The 17,617-nt window shown below is 42.5% G+C and overlaps 1 protein-coding gene across 1 annotated transcript; it reads left to right on the top strand.

The window, feature by feature from the left end:
- The first annotated feature begins 3,031 nt into the window (after positions 1–3,031).
- Positions 3,032–16,130, top strand: pgfa (placental growth factor a). The gene is made up of 7 exons (XM_006793030.3): positions 3,032–3,120; positions 5,282–5,309; positions 5,401–5,597; positions 6,344–6,414; positions 6,520–6,565; positions 6,645–6,714; positions 15,599–16,130. The coding sequence occupies exons 1-6, from the start codon at positions 3,061–3,063 to the stop codon at positions 6,666–6,668; spliced, it is 426 nt and encodes a 141-aa protein (XP_006793093.1). The 5' UTR covers positions 3,032–3,060; the 3' UTR covers positions 6,669–6,714; positions 15,599–16,130.
- The last annotated feature ends 1,487 nt before the right edge of the window (positions 16,131–17,617 follow it).

Raw genomic sequence — 17,617 nt, 5'->3', positions numbered from 1 at the left:
ACTTCTGAGCCCGCCTTATAAATGTAAGGGCAGCTCCCTGCTTGTTTTCCATGCCCTGCAGAATTGGAGAACAAGAAGGGTGATGTGGCTAGCTCGCGGCACTTGTGGGTCACGCGGACATGCGTGTAATCAGGAAATCAACGTTAACTGTAAGTAGGAGGATCAGCTACGGAAGAGGATTAGGGCCACTGGGAAAAAAATCTGAGAAAAAAGTCCGAATTCAGACTTTTTTCTCAGAATTCTGAGATTAGTCAGAATTCTGAGATTAAAGTCAGAATTCGGACTTTTTTTCTCAGAATTCAGACTTTTTCATCAAAATTATTTTTTTTCAGAATTCTGAGAAAAAAAGTCCGAATTCTGACTTTAATCTCAGAATTCTGACTAATCTCAGAATTCTGAGAAAAAAGTCTGAATTCGGACTTTTTTCTCAGATTTTTGACTTTAACCTCAGAATTCTGACTTTTTACTCAGAATTCAGGAAAAGAAGGGAAAAAAAGATGTGCCCACTTTTTTTTTCCCCAGTGGCCCTAATCCTCTTCCGTGATCAGCAAACTGCAAGAGAGCAGCTGTTGTGTAAAGTAATACAAGACATTTATATACCAGCTAAAGTAGACACATCCTGATAACAGCCACACATAAGTGCACATACACGTGGCGAAAGGGTAGCTCTGAGACATTCTGTTCATTCCTGTCGCATCAGTGCTGATAACCTGAGGTCTGCTGCATGTGTGCCAAGACTAAACACGCAACACTCGAAGGCCCCGAGTGCATAAACAATGTTTGGGAGCCATAAACTTCTCAAACTAACAACCAGATCCAGAAGTGGAGCCACATCAGTAGAGATACACCTTGTGCTCCCTGTGCTGTGCCAGTTAGTATTTCCATATTGTAATCGAGCCTGAATAAAGCATTAGATCTCTTTAACATCAAATCACAGGAATGTCATGCTTGGAAATCCAAGAAATCTGGAACATTGAAACAAAAATTAAAAAAAAAAAAAAAAAATCTTTCAAGAGTTTTTGAGATAAATTCTTGAAAGAATAGTTGTAAACCAGCTAGGGAGTTTTTCCTTCCCACTTTTGCCAAAGCGCTTACACATAGTTGGTCATCTGATTGTTGGGGTTTTCTCTGTATTACTGTACTCTTTACCTTATAATATAACTGTTGTAATTTGGCGCTATATAAATGAAACTCACATTCATTTATTTTCATTGAGCATTTAATCCACTACACAAGGCAGCATCAAGTCTGAGTTAGTGCTTGGTTTAAAATATATGTAATGTGACAAATCTATTAACAGATTTGTTCTGTGCAGACGTCATTGTAGTTGTCACTCAAAGTAAATTGCATAACTGCATTATTCGGTTGTTGCCATCAAAATGTTGCAGCAGAAACGGACCACGCAATCAATGCCCAGGCTTCTTTGGCCTAATTTTGTTGAGCCTTTCCTGTTCTTAGCTTGCATTCGGTTTGGTCTTCTGCTGCTGTTGCTCGTCTGCTTCAAAGCTCAACGTGCTGTGCATTCAGATATGCTCTTCTCCTTGTATGCAGATGGCAAGAAGTGGTTATTTGAGTTACTGTTAGCTTTCTAACAGCTCAAACACTGTTAATTCCCCTCAGACCTCGACAAGACCTTTCACTCAGAAAACAAATGCTGGATTTTTTTTATTTTTGCCTCATTCTCTGTAAACCCTAGACTTGGTTGTGTGGGAAAATCAAGTTTTTCAAATACTCACCAGAACCATTCTGGCGTCACCAACTGACTCATTCACTTTTCTTCCTCATTCTGAAGCAAGGTTTGAACTTCTGTAGATTTTCATTGAAATCTGTAGATTTTCATTGAAATCTGTAGATTTTCATTGAAATCTGTAGATTTCATTGAACCGCTGACATGACTGAGTGTATTCCTGTATTGTTATTGATGGCTGCCTAGTAACATAAAAAAAATCTGTTGACACAGCACATATATTTTTTTTATTAAGCACAGCATATAAAGCGCTGCTTATATGATGCTATGAACTCTGGGTGATTAACTTCAATATTTGTTGTGGTCAGCAGCTGAAACAGCTTTGGGATATCTGAAGAATTTAAGTGTATCGTAATTTAGAGATGACACTTCACTGACTTTTATTTGCTTTCATAATTAAATAGAATATGCTTGTGTGTTGTGATGTAGGCTGATAAATTGCATAAGATGATTATCATTTTTGTATGTACAATACTATGCAAAAGTTGAGTCACCCCTCATTTGTTTAGATGTTGCTCCTCAAAAAGTTAATAGATGCAGTGATTTTATTAAAACATGTGCAAACATACATGGAAATGAAAAATATAAAACAGAAACGGAGTTAATGCAATTTAGGTGCACCCCGCCTCTAGCCCTGCGACAGCAAATACACAAGCATATTTTATTTAATTATGAAAGCAAAGGATAAGTGAAAGAGAATTAATGGATTTCTAAAAGAAACTAGAAATATTTATAAAATAAATACGACAGAGCCTATAGGATACAATTTAAAACTGGTTCTTTATCAAGTTGTTTTTAATTTTTTATGGTTTAATGATTCACAGGTCAGCGTTAAGTGGTTTAACAAACAACCAAAACTTTCCACTGAAAATGGTCAGGTGCAAGAACTGGACTGAAAACGAGTGAAAAAGCAGCCAGTGTCCAAAGAATGGAGAAAAAAGTTTGGAACAAAATATAAAGAAATGAGAGAAGGTTGGAAACTTGTATAAATGTATTCGACTGACTTCTGAAACAGTCACGAGGCTTCATTAGGATCATTTCCCCAGGGACTGGTGTGTACGTAAGCGACAGGACGGACTGATTTTACATCACCACTTCTCTTGAATTCTTTTTTGCAACAGTCACCGGTTAATGGTAAGCGTATAGAGTATATATCAGCCATGCTGGCGCGCGCTTTTCATCGCAGCCTGGCTCGCGCAGCTGGACTGTGCTCGTTATAAAAGCTCCAGCCGCTTCTCCGCTCTCCCTTCAACATTTTCATTTCTTTCTGGCCGACTAGAGGATAGCAGGAACTCATTCCCGGCAGCAGCAGCATGCAAACTTTCCTCGGAATCCTGCAGCTTCTGCTGGTCCTTCAGCGGGTACCTGCGCAGGTAACTCCACCACCAATAGGATATTCTCTCTTTTTTTCTTTTCATTTTTCCTTTTAAGGTAAGGGTTTAAGACCCATCACTGCATTATTTATCAAAGTTAAAGCGGGCTAAACATGAGATTGAATCTCTCTGGCTGGAGTTTAGTGAAGTTAAAGAGAATTAACGTTGTTCTTTTTTTCCCGACTTTTCACTTGATTCCACGTGTGACAGCATAAAACAGCTGTACCCCCACAGTGAATGCACTATCTGCATTCATAGTGGGTTACCAATAATCTGTGTAGACGTAACTAGCGTCAGATGTGTTGCTCATGTACACAGACAGATTTAAAGCTACGGGCCCCAGAGCTCAGCTAGAGGCTGTAATGTGGCTGAAACCGCGCTCACAAGCTGTAATTTTGCATGCGATTTGCATGTTCCCTGGCTGTTATGAGGGAGGTCGTGACATTTTCTGCGTGATTTTCCCTTGGTTACTTCTTCTTGGTGTGCAGCTTCATACCCGAGGCCACACAGGCACATTTAGTATCACCCAGCAGGGCGCTAAGCGTACAACGAGTATCCGTTACAGTGATAAGGTGTAGGGTTTGTTGGTTTTTTTAACACACTGCAGAATAGTTTTAGTATCCATTCCCAAAAGCTTCTGGGATGTGTGAGTTGAAGAAGACTTTAGCGTCACCTTCAAAAATATTGCATTAGACTAACGAAGATCTCCTTTGTGCTATGCAGACTGCGTGAGACAGAACCACTGGTTAGTACCATTATTATGAATCCCATTATGGGTCACAGATTTAGTCTGACCGGAGGCCATTTATGAATCTGTCCCCTTCCTTTCCTCATAAATTACAAACCTAATCAATGCACTGTGTTGTTCGCAGCACGTCATGGCTGAATACAGCTGTTGTATGCAGCTGGTCCAACTGGTGGATGCTGCGGCACATTTAACAACTCTTGGCAGAAGCCAACTCGTTAAATTATGCTCTTTTATACTGCCTGAGCTATAGAAGCGGTGTCTGTGTGTGAGATTAGGACTCCGTTCCCATCCGTGTTCGCAGGGTTATGAGGCCACGAGAGAAGTTTAAAAAAGAGAAAGAGATCTCTTACATTCAAAAGGCAGAAGAGAGCCAAGATCAACTGTGCACGCCCCAATTTGTGGCTCCAAAAAAATCGGGAATTTTGCCAGCCCTGAGTCTGCAGGCCGGGCTGTGAGAACTTCAGAAAATTCATGCTGTGTCACATTTTACTTTTCACTTTTTCAGCATCGCTTTTACTTTGGCTGTGGTTAGTGTGTAACAGTCCCACGAGAGAATGCTCAGCTATTCTCAGCAGCTATTCTTCACTGTTATTCTTTGCATGTTTTCAAGGCTTTTTTGACCGCGTGATAATAAACCTTCTTGCGACCAATTGAGAAATCAGAAGCACTGCTGTTGTTTGCTGGCTCATTTTACAGCTTTTTTTTTTTCCCCTGCCGCTTTTCAGCCGCACAGCAGTGCGCTCCTCACACCATATTGCGTCATCCTTTTTTATTATCTCGTCAACGTGCCTGCACTAGTTTTATCTTTACACCAGAGGGTGCTCCGTAGCTGCAATGAAAACCATTTCCACCATGCCTGGTTCTCACTAGAGAAAGTCTCCTCAAGTGCTGTGCAATGCTGCTAATATTGATAATGATCTTATACCAAGTAAATACATGGCCAGGACTTTAGGTCACATTATGTAGTTTAAATCTCATACAAACATGCTTTATGTAGTCCTGTGTTGATGGTCTGTTATATCTTACATGTAGCACCATGGTCTTGGAGGAACGGTTTCTAGTTTCATCGTGTACTGTAACTTGACATGCCATAGATTATTAATCAAACAGATGGGATATTCAACACAACATGGTTGAGACATTTTTCATAGTGCATGTCTCATATCTATTTGTTCCCCCCCACCCCCCCACCCCCAAGATATTTTAGTTTAACACAATTCAGTGGGCTACATACTGACATTCATAGATAGATAGAGAGATAGTTGGTATAGGTATTATTATAGGTCTTATCAATATCTGTATTGATCTAGCAACTTCTAGGCTCCTGGCTATTTGCTGGTCCTGTATTATCTCCAACAATGTTTGGCTCTTTAAAAAAAACAAAATAAATTGAATTATTTTTATTATTTGCAGATGTCAGATGAAGGGGGTCCCAATACAGGTAAGAGTGATGCTCTTTATCATGGCCCACTGAAAAGGCTCTCCTACCTGCTGCAAATGACTTAAAGATTAAGATCCAACCTCTTATGTAGTAATTCAGTTGTCTGAGGTGATGGCAAAGTGCTCGTGTCAGGTCATGGACCAGCTGGTGTATGTGTACGATGAGTACCCCCAGTCGGTGGAGAACATCTACGTACCTCACTGTGTGGTGGTTCGCCGATGCTCTGGTTACTGTTCGGGCGAGGAATTCAAGTGCCTTCCTACCCTCGAACGCAACGCCACTCTGCAGGTGAATCAAGTTCTGTTCACATTGATTGTATTTATGTAACACTACAACAACAGTCGCCTCAAGGCACTTTATTGTTAGAAAAAGACCCTACAATATTAGCAAGAAAACCCCAACATTCAGACGACCCCCTGTGAGCAAACAATTGGTGACGGTGGGAGGGAAAAAATCCCTTTTAACAGAAAGAAACTTCTGGCAAACCAGGCTCAGGGAGGGATAGCCATCTGCTGTGATCGGTTGTGTGACCATGTAGCAGAGAGTCAGAGATTAAAAACAAGTAATGATGATATGCAGAGCAGTGTATAAGACAGAGTCGAAAAAGGTGATTCGGCCTATTGAAACATAACTAAGGGAGGGTTAAGGATCACCTGATCGAGCCCAAACTATAAGGTTTATCAAAAAGGAAAGTCTTAAGCTTAATATTAAAAATAGAGAGGGTGTTTGTCTCCTGCCTCCAAACTGGTTCTGCAGAGTGGCCTGAAAGCTGAAGGCTCTGCATCCCATTCTACTTTTAAATACCATAGAAACCTTAAGTAAGCCAGCAGTGTGAGTGGGGTTGATATGGTATGATGAGGTCTTCAAGATATGATGGCGCCTGATTATTCAAGACCTTGAGAAAGAGTTTAAATTTGATTCCAGATTTAATGGGAATCCACTGAAGCGAAGCCAGTATTGGAGAAATATTTTCTGTTTGGATTCAGTGTTTACCTTCATGTAGAGTTTCAGCTTCTTCTTTTTTATTTTCTCAGCTGAAGATTTCTTCCCAAGAACAGCCCATGGTGGAGCTCACATTTCTAGAACATCAGCAGTGCCAATGCAGGTCCTTTACTGATAACCTCATCTTTCTATTAAACACTAGATCCAAGATTATTAGTTATGCCACAGCTGACTTCTAAATGTGTCTGTGGTTTGTTTCTTCTCTTAGAGACCCTGAGAATCTTCAGTACTATGAAAGATCAGTAATTAAGTCAGTAAGTAACACAGTGAGTAATGAGTGTTTTGTCTATGAGAATTGAACGCCTCAATATTTCTGACGTCTTTCTCCTGCAGCAGCAGCAGCAGCAAGTCCACTGAGAGCAGACCTCGGAGGAGGAAACGTACCAAGAAATGGCTGTAGAAAGTAAGAGAGTGATTGCTCCCCTGTGGCACTCACACACACTTTTCTTTTTAAATAATGTTTGGGCATTTACAGCAACATTCATCAGTGTTTCCTCCCCTTTGCCAGACCACCAAGGGCAGCAAAGCTAAGTAATATCATAATAGTCTGGGTGCTGCCGTGTTGCTCTTCCCTTTGATGACCCTGGATAAATTCAACAAGTACTTCTGATGAGTCTGTGCTTCTGTAAGGTCGCGAAGTATTTGCAATAGTCCAGGGTTACTGATAGTCTGAAGGTTAAGTTTAAAAATCTTCTATCGGAGAGAAAAAATATGCACGAGGAAGCGCCGAGGCTTCTATATCTACATTCTTAGTTACAGCAGGCAGCCGAGCCTCTGAGCGCACAACTCTTCACTATGTTTGCACAAACTCATAGGTTTATTTTTTTTCTGGCATTTGGGGATAACGTCCACTCTAACTTTGAAATTGCATCTGACAACATGTTCAAATCTAACCTCTGCGCAGGGGAAGATACATTTTATTTATCAGGATTTCAATAAATCCAAGCAGTTCAGTCCCAGAGCAACAGCAGAGCCATCATTTTACAGACAGATCAGAGACACTACCAGCTCTCTCTCTCTCTCTGTGCTTTTTTCTTTTATTATTGATTTTTTTACAAGGGGAATTATTATGTAACGAGCAGTAAATTAATGCACAATTACAACTTTGCCTCAAAGAGTGAAATGGGTACATTGTAACCAACAGCATCAGGTGGCACCTTATGAAGTTGCTCTGCATAATGGCCTCCTCATCCATTCAAATTTTTCAAAAATGTGCCTCCGAACATGAGCTTGATGCTTCAAATTCATAACAGAAAACCTTGGTTACTAATGGCCGGTGTGAGATTTGGAAAGACATCTGTGTCTGTTCTGCAGGTAAACAAAAGAAACGATGCCACTAAGTAGCTCTCTGCCTCTGTTGCACGCAGAAATCGCTAACATAATAGGCTTGTCTTTTCATCACCTCCTGAAAGGAACTCTTATTATCAAATAAATTCATGGAGCGAAAGATGAAATCCGCAATCTTTTTTTTTTCTTTTTAGGGCAAAATTGCATTGGGTGAAACTAACATAAGAGGTGAGGTGTGCAAATGTAGTCTGAGCAGTCTCCGCTGGGTGAATCGCTTAGATGTCTTCCAAAGTCACAGCCTCATTAGTAAAGGAGAAATTAATTTTGTCACTGTCTGAACTGCAGTGTTGGGGAGTAACGGAATACATGTACCGCCGTTACGTATTTAAAATACAAAATATGAGTAACTGTATTCCGTTACTGTTGTGTTGGGCTCTTGAATAAAACTACCCGCTCAAGCGATAACGTGGAGCAACAACCATCTTTATTTTAGCTTACTCTCGTGCTAATCACATACCACCATTTCCTGACTAGATGGTAAGTACTGCCGCCTAGTGGCGCATGATGTACATCAATATAGATTACACCACATCCCCCTTACTGAAGTTAGGCTGGTACATTCTTTTGCTCTTCAAACAAAACATAACTGCATAATATTTTTTTTTCAATACAGACATACCCCCGCATTTCAGGAAACATAAACTTGGTATTTTCATAAACACTTTCTTTTCTCTTGTAACATATGTCCAACCATTTTACCTTTTAAACATGCTATTCTCAAAACCACAACTTAGCATTTGAAATACAACTTTTCCCTTTTTCAAACAATTAGCTTCACAGATCAAGTCTTTTCGGTTTAATCACTTCCCTACCAGACCGGGTTCTAACCACACCTGGTGTATGTGGTGCGCTTGGCTCAGAAACAGTCTCTGTAGGAGTGGACTGGATCTGTTTTGCTTCGGTTTGAGTCTCTGTTTGCAGGATCGGCACAAGATGACTGCGGTTCCTTCTGATTGTCCCTTGGGGTCCACTGATGATGTATGATCGCGGAGTTGGGTGGACTGATGTCACTGTGCCCTGTGCTTTTGCATCCGTGATCCAGACTGGTTGCCCTGGCAACAATTTATCCAGTTCTCTTGTTCTATGTCTTTTGTTAAAACATTCGGTTTGTCTCAGCCTTTTCTCTCTCTCTGCACGACAAATCTGCTGAAAATCAGGCAGACAGGGCTGTAAGGTTTCAGGAAGCATTGGCAAGGTAGTACGAAGCCTGCGTCCCATGAGAAGTTGAGCCGGGCTGTAGCCATTCGCCAGTGCTGTTGTTCTGTATGCCAGCAATGCCTTGTATGGATCGCTAGCTTTTTTGAGGAGATTCTTGATGGTCTGGACGCCCCTCTCCGCCTCGCCGTTGCTCTGTGGGTACCTGGGACTACTGGTGACATGCTCAAAACAGTAGTCCTTTGCAAAGTCTCTCATTTCTTGACATGCAAATTGTGGGCCATTATCAGTAATCAATGCTTCAGGTATGCCATGGCGTGCAAACATTGACTTTAAATGCACAATCACATTGGCTGAACGAGTTGGGCTGAGTTGAGCAATCTCTACATATCTCGAGAAATAATCTACTACCAACAGATAGCTTTTGTCTTTTAGTGTGAACAAATCAGCTCCTAAATTCTGCCATGGCCTCTCAGGTAAATGTGTGGGCATAAGAGGTTCCCTCGCGTTAACTCTCTCCTGTATGCACAACCTGCACTTAAGGACAAGTTCACTGATCTGATTACTTAAGCCTGGCCACCACACTGCTTGTCGGGCACGTTCTCTACACTTAACTACCCCTTGGTGTCCCTCGTGTATTTTGTCCAAAACTGCATTTCGCATGTTTGCAGGTATGACCAACCTCGCGCCTCGCAGCAGTAGTCCATTGTGTACACTCAGAACTGCTCTTTCGGACCAGTAGTGTTTTACCACTCCCTGCAGCTGGTTCCTGTCCGGCCAGCCCTCTGCACAGAACTTCATGACTTGGGAACAGACGCTGTCAGACTGTAGCTGCTCACGGAGATCTGTAAGGTATTTGCTGCTAGTAGGAAGGCCCTCCAGCACCGCGTCGACGTAAATATCGGTGTCCTCCATAAGATCATTGTCTCTGGGCATCACGCTGCCTGCCAGCGGTGACCGTGACAGCGTGTCGGCTGTGGTGAGGCTTTTGCCTGGAATGTGCCTTATAGTGTAAGAATACCTCATTAGGCGCATGCGGAATCTCTGTATCCGTGGTGGAAGCAAATCCAAGGCTTGTCCTCCAAGTAGGCTCACAAGTGGCTTATGGTCAGTCTCAAGCTCAAAGTGCAGCCCTAGAATAAAGTCACTGAATCTTTCACAGGCCCAGGTGAGCGCCAGTGCTTCTTTTTCCAGCTGAGCATAGCGCTGCTCTGTGGCTGTCAATGATCGTGAGGCATACGCGACTGGTGACCACACGTCATTGTCTTTCTGTAGTAAAACTGCCCCCAACCCGTATGAAGAGGCATCTGCTGAGATCTTTTGGGGTTTGTTTGGGTCATAAAGCTGCAGTACTGGAGCGGATGACAGTTCTTCTTTTAAACTGCTAAACGCGTTTTGTTGCTCATGCCCCCAGTACCACGTGTTTTTAGTTGAAAGCAAGTCTCTCAGTGGTTTGTCTTTTTCGGAGAGGTTTGGGATGAATTTTCCCAGTTGATTCACCATTCCTAAGAAGCTCCTAAGCTCACTCACGGTGCTTGGCTCTTTCATATTCTGCACCGCACTAGTTTTGTCAGGGTCAGGACTCATGCCTTCAGATGACACAATGAATCCTAAGAATTTCACTGCTCTTTTGCCAAACTCACATTTTGACATGTTCAGGGTGACGCCCGCCTTCTCTGCACGGTCGAGGACAGCATGGAGTCTCATGTCGTGCTCCTCTCTCGTGGATCCCCAGACCAGGATGTCGTCCATGTGGCACACGACTCCCGCGAGGCCAGCTGTTACTTCCGTCACCATCATGTTTTGGAAATGCTCTGGTGCACTGGAAATACCAAATGGCAAACGATTGAAATGGTACCTACCAAATGGCGTAATAAATGTGGTGAGGAGAGCAGATTCTTTGGACAGCGGTATTTGCCAAAAGCCCATGTTAGCATCGAGCTTGGAGAAATACTGCGCACCTGTGAGCATGCCTAATGTTTGGTCTACAGAGGGAAGGATATATCTTTCACGACACACTGACTCATTTAATGGTGTCATGTCCACACAGATACGGACTTTCTCTTTGTCCTTTTTGGGGGCTACGACCATGCCGCAACACCAGTCTGTGGGCTCTTCCACACGACTGATTACTCCCAACTGTTCCATCCTCTCCAGCTCTGTTTTGACTTTGCCCAGTAGTGGCAGTGGAACACGCCTTGGCACTTTCAGTGAATAAGGTTTAGCGTCAGGCTTCAGCTTAATCGTGTATGGTTTTTGAACAAGCCCAAGCCCATCACATAGTTTCGGGTACGCTTTCTTCACTGTCTCAAGGTCAACATTGTCCATTCGGGCAATTAGTTTCAGTCTCACAGAAGCTGTCCTGCTTAAGAGAGCTACGCGCAGATTTCTGACTACGTAGATTGTCTCTGTAGTGCTCCTGTCACTGTAGGAAATGTCTTCCTTTGTGGACCCAAGCACGGTCAGTGCTGCACCTCCTGGTCCATACAGTGGCTTTTCAGCTTTTTGCAAATGTTCATTTGGCTGCTTAATGTCTTTGAATGTCTCCTCTGAGATAGCTGTGACATCTGCCCCCGAGTCTAATTTAAATGTCATGCTTTTGCCTCTCACGCAGATGTTAGCAAGCCACGGGTCTTCTCCTGAATCCAGTTCACCTAGGAAAAGTCCATCTGCACTGTCTGCCACCTCATACACAGTTGTAGACCTACAAACTCTCCCGTAGTGTCCACGTTTCCCACAGTTGTGGCATTCTGCATTTTTAGCTGGGCACTGTGCTGCTGGGTGGATCGGTGCTTTTCCACATTTAGAACATGTTTTTTTCTCTTGTTTTGTCGTTTGTGGTTTTTGTGGCTTGAACTGCTTTTGCTCTCTGCTTCTGAATTTATTTGGCTGTGATTTTCTGACATGCACGGCATCCACGGCTGTTTTGCCAGTGCTGCTTTCACCTCTTAGGTCAGTTTGCTGTCTTTTTATTTCCTCAGATTGTCTCGCCATTGTGATAGCTTTGGTTAGGGTCAAATCTTTGTTGAGCTGCATTCTCTCTGACAGTGATAAATCTTTAAGACCCACAACGAGCCTATCCCTCAAAAGTTCATCGTGAAGTTCACCATATTCACAGTTTTCAGCGAGAGCATATAGAGCTGTTATGAAGGAGTCAACTGTTTCTGATGGCTGTTGTACTCGCTTATTAAACTTTGCTCTTTCATAAATCACATTCTTTCTGGGGACAAAATGTCTATCAAATGCATTTCTGACCGCATCGTACTGCTGGCGCTGCCCGTCTGTTAGGTCAAGTCCCCTTAGCACGTCGTCAGCCTCATCACCCATGCAGTAAACTAATGTGTTCACTTGGTTAGCATCCGTTGAACTGTTCAGATTACTTGCCATTCTAAAACGCTCGAAACGTCTGATCCACTTCTCCCATTCCTGGGGCTTTGCGAAGTCGAACGGTTCCGGTGGCTTGATGGTGAAAGTAGCCGCTGGTGGAGCTGCCATAACCGGGCCAGTTGCCGCTGGTAGAGCTGCTGCTTGCTCCGTCATGTTTGTCGCTAGCCGATCGCCAAGCTGACTTTCTTTTCAATTTTCTCAGTTCACCGCTTAGAGCGAGTGCACTTCTGACACCATGTTGTGTTGGGCTCTTGAATAAAACTACCCGCTCAAGCGATAACGTGGAGCAACAACCATCTTTATTTTAGCTTACTCTCGTGCTAATCACATACCACCATTTCCTGACTAGATGGTAAGTACTGCCGCCTAGTGGCGCATGATGTACATCAATATAGATTACACCACAGTTACAGTTACCGTTTAAAAAGGTGTTATTTAGAATACAGTTACTTTGTTGAAATTAATGGATTACACGGCGGTACTTTCCTGTTTCATATTGTGGCGGGTCAGGACTGTTTGGGTTTTGTTTGACAGCTACGTTCTGTTGTTCCAGGTGGCAGCGTTACGGTTGCCATGGTTACAGGGTGACGCTCTCTCTGTGTGTGTTTCCTGGGTGAGAGAGCGCTTTTTTGTTGTTGTTGTGCTAAGCTAATAGGCAGAATGCTACAGGTATAGCTCTAAAGAATGTAGCATCATAGGCAGTGTAGTCCGTGCTGCAGGGAGAATGGACTGCCATACACGTTATGTGTCTGTGAGCGCGAGGAGGGAGAAAAAGGAAAAGTACGAGCTGTCATCGAGCAAAAACGGGAGCTGGAAGCATGTAAATATAATAATAACCACTGCAGCCAAGAAGAGTGCCTGACGAGCCCAGTTGTAAGTAAGCTATTAAGACTCGACTGTACACTGTGTTCGTGTTTTCCTCCGAAACAATAAGTTCCGTTGGAGCAGCCTTTCAACGCCTCTCTCTGTCTCTCGCTAGCAAAATTGACCCAGACAACAAAGTAAAGCTAGTTTTCAGCTACGAGCCCGACACAGAACCCACCGTATTAGCCAGAGGTCCCTTTACTATGGTTCGGAGCCGCGGACCTTCAGTAACAGTAATAAATCACAGCAATTGTACATTCACGTAGTTGTAAACAGCATGATAATATATTAAGTAATCCAAAGTATTCAGAATACGTTACTCTCATTGAGTAACGTAACGGAATACGTTACAGAATACATTTTGGGGCATGTATTCTGTATTCTGTAATGGAATACATTTTAAAAGTAACCTTCCCAACACTCTGAACTGTGGTAACACAAGAAGGGAATTTCAATTTAAAAGCCTCAAGAAGATATGAGTTTTTAAACTTGATACTAGCTTCAGCTGAGCACGGTGATCATATCATCAGAGCCAGTAGGATCTGCAGTGACCAGTGTTGGGGAGTAACGGAATACATGTACCGCCGTTACGTATTTAAAATACAAAATATGAGTAACTGTATTCCGTTACAGTTACCGTTTAAAAAGGTGGTATTTAGAATACAGTTACTTTGTTGAAATAAATGGATTACACGGCGGTACTTCCCTGTTTCATATTGTGGCGGGTCAGGACTGTTTGGGTTTTGTTTGACCGCTACGTTCTGTTGTTCCAGGCTGCAGCGTTACGGTTGCCATGGTTACAGGATGACGCTCTCTCTCTGCGTGTTTCCTGGGTGAGAGAGGCCTTTTTGTTGTTGTTGTGCTAAGCTAAAAGGCAGAATGCTACAGGTATAGCTCTAAAGAATGTAGCATCATAGGCAGAGTAGTCCGTGCTGCAGGGAGAATGGACTGTCATACCCGTTATGTGTCTGTGAGCAAGGGAGGGAGAAAAAGGAAAAGTACGAGCTGTCATCGAGCACAAACAGGAGCTGGAAGCATGTAAATATAATAATAACCACTGCAGCCAAGAAGAGAGCCTGACGAGCCCAGTTGTAAGTAAGCTATTAAGACTCGACTGTACACCGTGTTCGTGTTTTCCTCCAAAAACAATAAGTTCAGTTGGAGCAGCCTTTCAACGCCTCTCTCTGTCTCTCGCTAGCAAAGTTGACCCAGACAACAAAGTAAAGCTAGTTTTCGGCTACGAGCCGACACGAACCCACCGTATTAGCCAGAGGTCCCTTTACTACGGTTCGGAGCCGCGGACCTTCAGTAACAGTAATAAATCACAGCAATAGTACATTCATGTAGTTGTAAACAGCATGATAATATATTAAGTAATCCAAAGTATTCAGAATACGTTACTCTCATTGAGTAACGTAATGGAATATGTTACAGAATACATTTTGAGGCATGTATTCTGTATTCTGTAATGGAATACATTTTAAAAGTAACCTTCCCAACACTGGCAGTGACTGAGTTGGGTCTTTTAAGTACTGGCTTGAAAATAACTTAGGTTGTTTTATTTATTTTTTTTACTTTTTATTTTAAGTTTGAAGTTGTGGTTTCCTGGTCTTACCATTACCAAAATCCCCCTACTAAAAAGCACCCTTTGGACTTCAGTTTGTCTGCTTGGTGGTGGTCTGCAGGTTTTTCAAACAAAAGCAGCCGAGGAACACGTGTGGTCTCGGTGTTCTGCCTGTTCTGGTCATGATTTGTACGCCGTAACTCAGGCCTGGAGAGCTGCTGTCTCGCAACCCACTGTTTAGTGGTCAGGGGACCACACAGTTGCAGCACAGCTTTAATTTTTTCCATCAGATTCAGAAGGCTGAATTATATTTGCAACTTGAGGGACATAAACATTCTCTTTGATGTCGTCACGTGAACGTTTAGCGAACGTTTGAGTGTTGACTTTGTTTGTCCAGGAGGATGATTTACCTTTAATTTCTGAGAAACTTCACTTTAGACCGTGGCGCTGTCTGACCTCGCAGGCGCTGCCGGCTTGTTTTGTAATCAATCGTAAAATATCAAAACTGCCAACTTAGTGGTGATGTGCAGGGCTGAGATTGAATTTAGCACATTAGTGGGTATCATAGCATTCAAATCCCATTTGAAATTTGAGGATTAGTTTGGGATGTGACGTTAAAAAAACACTCAACCTCATAGACATCTAACATATAAGAGGGAATGGCTCTACATATGCTCAAGTTGTCTTGAAAGGGGCAAGCATTGGATGCAGTGTTTGGGTGGTTTCTGCTTTTTAATGTTAAATAAACACCTGTAAAACTTCAGGACTATTTTTCTTCACAAGTGGACACAAAACAAGGTGAAAACTTTCCATTTTGTCATCTGAGGAAGCTTTTTATACTCTCCAGTCTCATATTGACTTTAACATCCAGAGTTTTATAGGTGGAGCGGGATAGGACACAAGCAATTAAGAACATCTTTATTTAAAATAGAAATTTAACCCCTTCATTCGTATGTTTCTGTCTTTTTAGGTGCCAGTTCCAGACAAGAAGATCCCTCTTCGCTGATTTGCACCTGCCCAAAGTAAAATTAACAGTGGTGAATATGGAGTGGTGAACATCACATATCTCCATCCATTCCCATATATTTTATAACTTATATACTGTTTTGTTTTGTTTTGTTTTTGCTGAGTAATCACCAAAGCAACCCTAACCCTGGATGTGTACAGATTCCTTTGGCCATGGCCTCCATTTTTCCATTTTCATCTATTTATCTTTTCACTTTAAGCTTGCTGCTGTGTTCCGTTTTCAAAACAGACACAGTATACAGAACACATACAGAATAGGATCAGAGATAATGGCTGGAATGCTTTGAGCTTTTCAACCAGGTTTAAAGCCTAAATCCATCCCTTAAGTGTTTATTAACTTGTCAGATTAATGGCATGTGGTGTCTTTGTGATTTTTATTCTGCTGTCTGCATTTTTGTGCCATTTGTATATAAAAGAATATTTATATATGTATCTATTTTGTTCACAATGACTAAAAATAAAAATAAATATATAAAAAGTGAGAAAACCCCCCGAGCCAAGTCATTATTATTATTATTTTAATCCTATATCATGTTTTCATCATGAAAAATTATCTTTTTCTGATCGGAGTCTGTCCCAGCTGTGATAGGAGGAAATGTGGGGAACACTCTGTGGCGTGGTGTTAACCTCAAACAACAAACCAGAATTTTTGGGGTTATTGCAGTGTCCATTTCATTTAATGACTGAAGGCAACCTATCCATCCATCTTCATCCGCTTTATCCGAGGCTGGGTCGTGGGGGCAGCAGCCTAAGCAGGGAGGCCCAGACCTCCCTCTCCCTAGCCACCTCCTCCAGCTTATCCGGGGGAACACCAAGACGTTCCCAGGCCAGCCGAGAGATATAATCTCTCCAGCGTGTCCTGGGTCTGCCCCGGGGCCTCCTCCCGGTGGGACATGCCCGGAACACCTCACCTAGGAGGCGCCCAGAAGGCATCCTTGTCAGATGCCCGAACCACCTCAGCTGGCTCCTTTCGATGTGGAGCAGCAGCGGCTTTACTCTGAGCCCCTCCCGGATGACTGAACTTCTCACCCTATCTCTAAGGGAGAGGCCAGCCACCCTTCGGAGGAAGCTCATTTCTGCCGCTTGTATCCGCGATCTCGTTCTTTCGGTCACTACCCACAGCTCGTGGCCATAGGTGAGGGTAGGGACGTAGATCGACCGGTAAATTGAGAGCTTCTTATTGTTCAGTAAAATGAGGAGGAGATGAGGGACTGACCTTTGACCTGGTGGCGAAGCACTCTTGTCAGAAACAAAATCCACATTGGATGTGGTGCCAGCTACTGCCAAGACTAATATTATTTTTACACATGTTTAAATTTAAAAAATACATTAAAAACTACGAGCATGTACACAAATATATAAAGAAGTATATTTGGTTGTTTGTAAATAGATTATGATATAATTAGTTTCCTAAAACAGCATTTTTTAGGGGTTTCTTGCCTCAGGGAAACATTATGCAGTTAGATCACTTTTCTTGGGGCAAAAACTAAAGCAGAGGTTCTGTTGTTATGGAAACTGATTGCTTTAGGTGCAACCCTGCTACCATTGATCCAATGATTGTCTTGTTATCAAGCTGTTACAACATATAATACCCAGGTGATCTTTTGAATCAGGCGTGTTGGAGCAGGAACTGTGTTAATGTTTCGAGAGCACTGGGTGGTGGTGTGTATACACAGTCAAACCAACCACTAATATGAACTTATACTAACTTTGGATCAATTCAGTTTTACTTATATAACACCAAATCACAACAGCAGCCACTTTGATGTGCTTTATATTGTATAAAAAAAATAGAGAGAAAATCCCAAACATCAGACGAATCTTTATGAGCAAGCGCTTGGAGACAGTGGGAAGGAAAAACTCCATTTTAAAAGAAAAACCAGACTCAGGTAGGGGTGACCTGCTGGAGGGGAGGGGAAGGGACGAAAGACACATTCTGGAAGACAGACAGATTTGAATAAAT

The sequence above is a fragment of the Neolamprologus brichardi genome, chromosome 15 (genome assembly GCF_056152115.1).
Source record: "Neolamprologus brichardi isolate AB-2024 chromosome 15, ASM5615211v1, whole genome shotgun sequence".
Taxonomy (NCBI): Eukaryota; Metazoa; Chordata; class Actinopteri; order Cichliformes; family Cichlidae; genus Neolamprologus; species Neolamprologus brichardi.
The sequence above is the reverse complement of the archived record's forward strand: the minus strand, read 5'-3'. Positions and strand labels throughout refer to the sequence as shown.

Excerpts from the sequence above, each read along its gene's own strand:
- pgfa (XM_006793030.3), top strand. The coding sequence starts at position 3,061 with ATGCAAACTTTCCTCGGAATCCTGCAGCTTCTGCTGGTCCTTCAGCGG. Across the intron at positions 5,598-6,343 it reads AACGCAACGCCACTCTGCAG|CTGAAGATTTCTTCCCAAGA; the intron begins GTGAATCAAGTT and ends TTATTTTCTCAG. Across the intron at positions 6,415-6,519 it reads CATCAGCAGTGCCAATGCAG|AGACCCTGAGAATCTTCAGT; the intron begins GTCCTTTACTGA and ends TTCTTCTCTTAG.